The 2,849-nt window shown below is 48.6% G+C and overlaps 1 protein-coding gene across 1 annotated transcript in view; it reads left to right on the top strand.

Annotated features, from left to right (window-relative positions):
• Window positions 1-392: 392 nt before the first annotated feature.
• The window catches only part of LOC103797207 (solute carrier family 2, facilitated glucose transporter member 3), a 7,440-nt gene continuing 4,983 nt past the window's right edge, over window positions 393-2,849 (top strand). The window contains exons 1-2 of the mRNA XM_009069403.1: window positions 393-416; window positions 2,479-2,574. Coding sequence (XP_009067651.1) covers window positions 393-416; window positions 2,479-2,574 — 120 coding nt within the window. The remainder of the gene's footprint in view (window positions 417-2,478; window positions 2,575-2,849) is intronic.

Raw genomic sequence — 2,849 nt, 5'->3', positions numbered from 1 at the left:
TGGGTTTGCTGGCAGCGCCGCGCTCGTTTGTCCCGGGGGTTAGGATGCTGAAATCGCTCTTAAAAGCTTTTTTTTATTTTTTTTTTTTTTTTTTTTTTTTTTTTTTTTTTTTGTAGTCGCCGTTGTAGTATGACTTACAGAGGTATTTTTAACTGGCAAACAGAATGTGAAGCGTATCTCTCCACGGGAGAGGAGGGAGCGTTGGTCGGTATCGTAGCTCATCCGCAGCAGTGGAGTGAGCTCATGACTGCGTGCGTTGGGATGCAGCGAGGGGGAAAGGCGGGCAGGGTCCGGAGGGGCAGGGGGCGAGCGGGCGGCGGGGGATGCCGGGGGTTACAGCCGGCACCAACGCCATGTTGGTGGAGATGCAGTGCGGGAGGACGAGGCAGGGGATGGGGAGCTCTGGTCAAGGTCGCGCAGAGGAGCGCGGAGAGGCTGCTCCGCTGGGCTCAACAAGTTGTACCGCTCTGGGGTTCCAGACCCTCCACTAGGAAAGGAGAGAGTTGCTGGTGAGGAGCATCTGCTGGGTAGTGAATGCTGCTGATGCCTGTGGTCGCAGGGAGGAGTGGTGGTTTAAATTCCTTGCTGGTGTACAGACCTCAGCCCAGAGCATTTAGATAAAGTGGGTGTAGCTGTACTATTTCTGACCTCCCTGTTTGCCTTTTGGGAAGCGAGGCACTTGCAGCCCTAACAAATGATCCATACATTAGATCACAGTCTGGCTCACTGGAGGGGATGGGTCACACCATGTGATGTCTAGGTGGTAGGAGACTGGGTAGGAGATGAACAGCAGGCAACAGCCAGGAGAAGGAAGTATGAAACAGAGTAGAACTAACCTCCTTATAGTTTTTGTGTGTACCAAGTAGGTGAGGGGTACCCACAAAGCAGGTACCCAGTGATTCATGCAGCACCCAGAAGAAAGGCCAGCTGTGACCACTGCCAGCTGTGACAAAGCAGAGTCTTGGAGGGAAAGATGCTCTTGCATTGAAGATATGGAGAACTGGGTTTTGTCCTCTGCTTTGCTATGTGTCCTGACTAGAGACTAGAGATGACCTGGCCTGGAGACCTAGAAGTGCTTAGATGTTGTAATGCCCTTTTACAGGCATCCAGATGCTTTGAATGCGCTGTGTCCTTGTGGTTCTGTGCCAAATTTCCTTGAGACAAAAATGAGGGGAGCGGTCACAGGGTGGCAGGGAAGAGGTCTCAGCCTGAGACATTTACATGGTGTACGTGAGGGAAACCATGCCTGAGAGTCATTTCTTCAGTTTCTGTTTCCTGGGGATGCAGTGGTAGATGTCTGAGGATTGTGTAGGCCAGAAGCACAAACATGATTGGCTTGAAAGGTTGCTGAAGGTGGTATGAGCACTGGCAGAAGGCTGTTGTTAAAAACAGTTGGCAGTTTTGGGAGTCACTAATCCCACAGCTGAGCCAGAAAGTGAAAGACTGGAAGAGCTGTGACAGTAGGCCCTACCAAGTACTTTACTCTGCCAGTCTAAGTACAATAATTGGAAAGCCTTGGAAAAGGGACTGTTAATATTTCTGGAAAAGCTTCCAATTCCTCCTGAGACAGAAACACGATCTTTCCAAATTGTGCCAACTCAAGCACTGTCTGCTCAAGTGCCAACTCCTGAGTCACCTGCTCCCCCACACCTCTCACTGGGAGCTGGCTTAAATGCCATAAACTTTAAAAACGAGTAAAATGTCAGATGCTTTTCACTGACACTTAAATTTTTCAGTCTGTGGGACTTCTGATGTTGGACATTCCAGCTTTCTCCATGGCCCTGAGGGCTTAGGAGTTTTTATTTTAATTTAATAGCGATTCACATAAACTGACATTCCAGGGAGTGCTTAATTTAAAATAGCAAGTATTGCCACAGCTTCAAGAAAAATAAACGGGAAGGTTGGCAGCAACTGCTGCCACCTCTGAGGCAGGCTGCAGTGCCAGGTGCCCTGGGGCAGGGTTGGGAAGCTCTAGCCTGGGAAAAACAGGCCTGTTGCTGAGGAGTGCGTGTTGTAACTGTTAGGAGTGACTGCCAGTGTAGCTCATGGGCAGATCTGAGACTCAATTTATGGGAACTTGTCAGCTGGCACAGGGAAGAGTTAGACCCTTCTTTCATGACACGCCAGAGATCAGCAAAAGCTTCTGTAAAGCAGATCAACCCAAAATAACAGTCACTAATGCAGCTAGTGTATTCATTACTAATGAGCTGAGAATAGTTGATGAAGGTCAGGAGATAATAAACTGGAGGCCCTGAAAGGCCCTCCTGTTTGTAGTCACAGAGCTTTTTCCTGCTGTTTCCTTTTCCAGGGAGTGGGATCCAGGGGATGCTACTGGTACTCACCCTTGCTGGATAAAAGCCCTGCCCTTGGTGCACTTGCATATGGCACCTATGAGCTGCAGCTGCTCTTCATGCTGAAGAGAAACTCAAGTTGTATAGAAAGTGAAATTAACTAAATAATTGTTTCTTCTCTCTACAGAAAATCACAGCACCCCTTATCTATGCTGTTTTCATTGCTGCCATTGGGTCTCTCCAGTTTGGGTACAACACTGGTGTAATCAATGCACCTGAGAAGGTGAGAGGAAGAATGGTGAGACTGGGGGCTGATCCCAGACAATAGTGCTGAGAGGAGCTGTGTCCTAAGCAGCTAATAAGTCGGTTCTGATTTCTGAAGTCATTTAAGAACCCCTTTCAAATATAACAATGGACAGGAAGGGTAAACTTTTGGGGAGGAGAGAGAGCAAGCAGAGGTTAATTCTCTTAATTAGGGAGCACGGGGCGCAGGGACAGGAGGGGTCCATCTGCCATATGTGGTGTGTTGAGGAATGTGAGCTACTTCAGTTTTGAGTC

The sequence above is a fragment of the Acanthisitta chloris genome, unplaced genomic scaffold (assembly GCF_000695815.1).
Source record: "Acanthisitta chloris isolate BGI_N310 unplaced genomic scaffold, ASM69581v1 scaffold39642, whole genome shotgun sequence".
Taxonomy (NCBI): domain Eukaryota; kingdom Metazoa; phylum Chordata; class Aves; order Passeriformes; family Acanthisittidae; genus Acanthisitta; species Acanthisitta chloris.
Note: the sequence above shows the minus strand (reverse complement) of the source record. Positions and strands in the feature narration are given on the sequence as shown.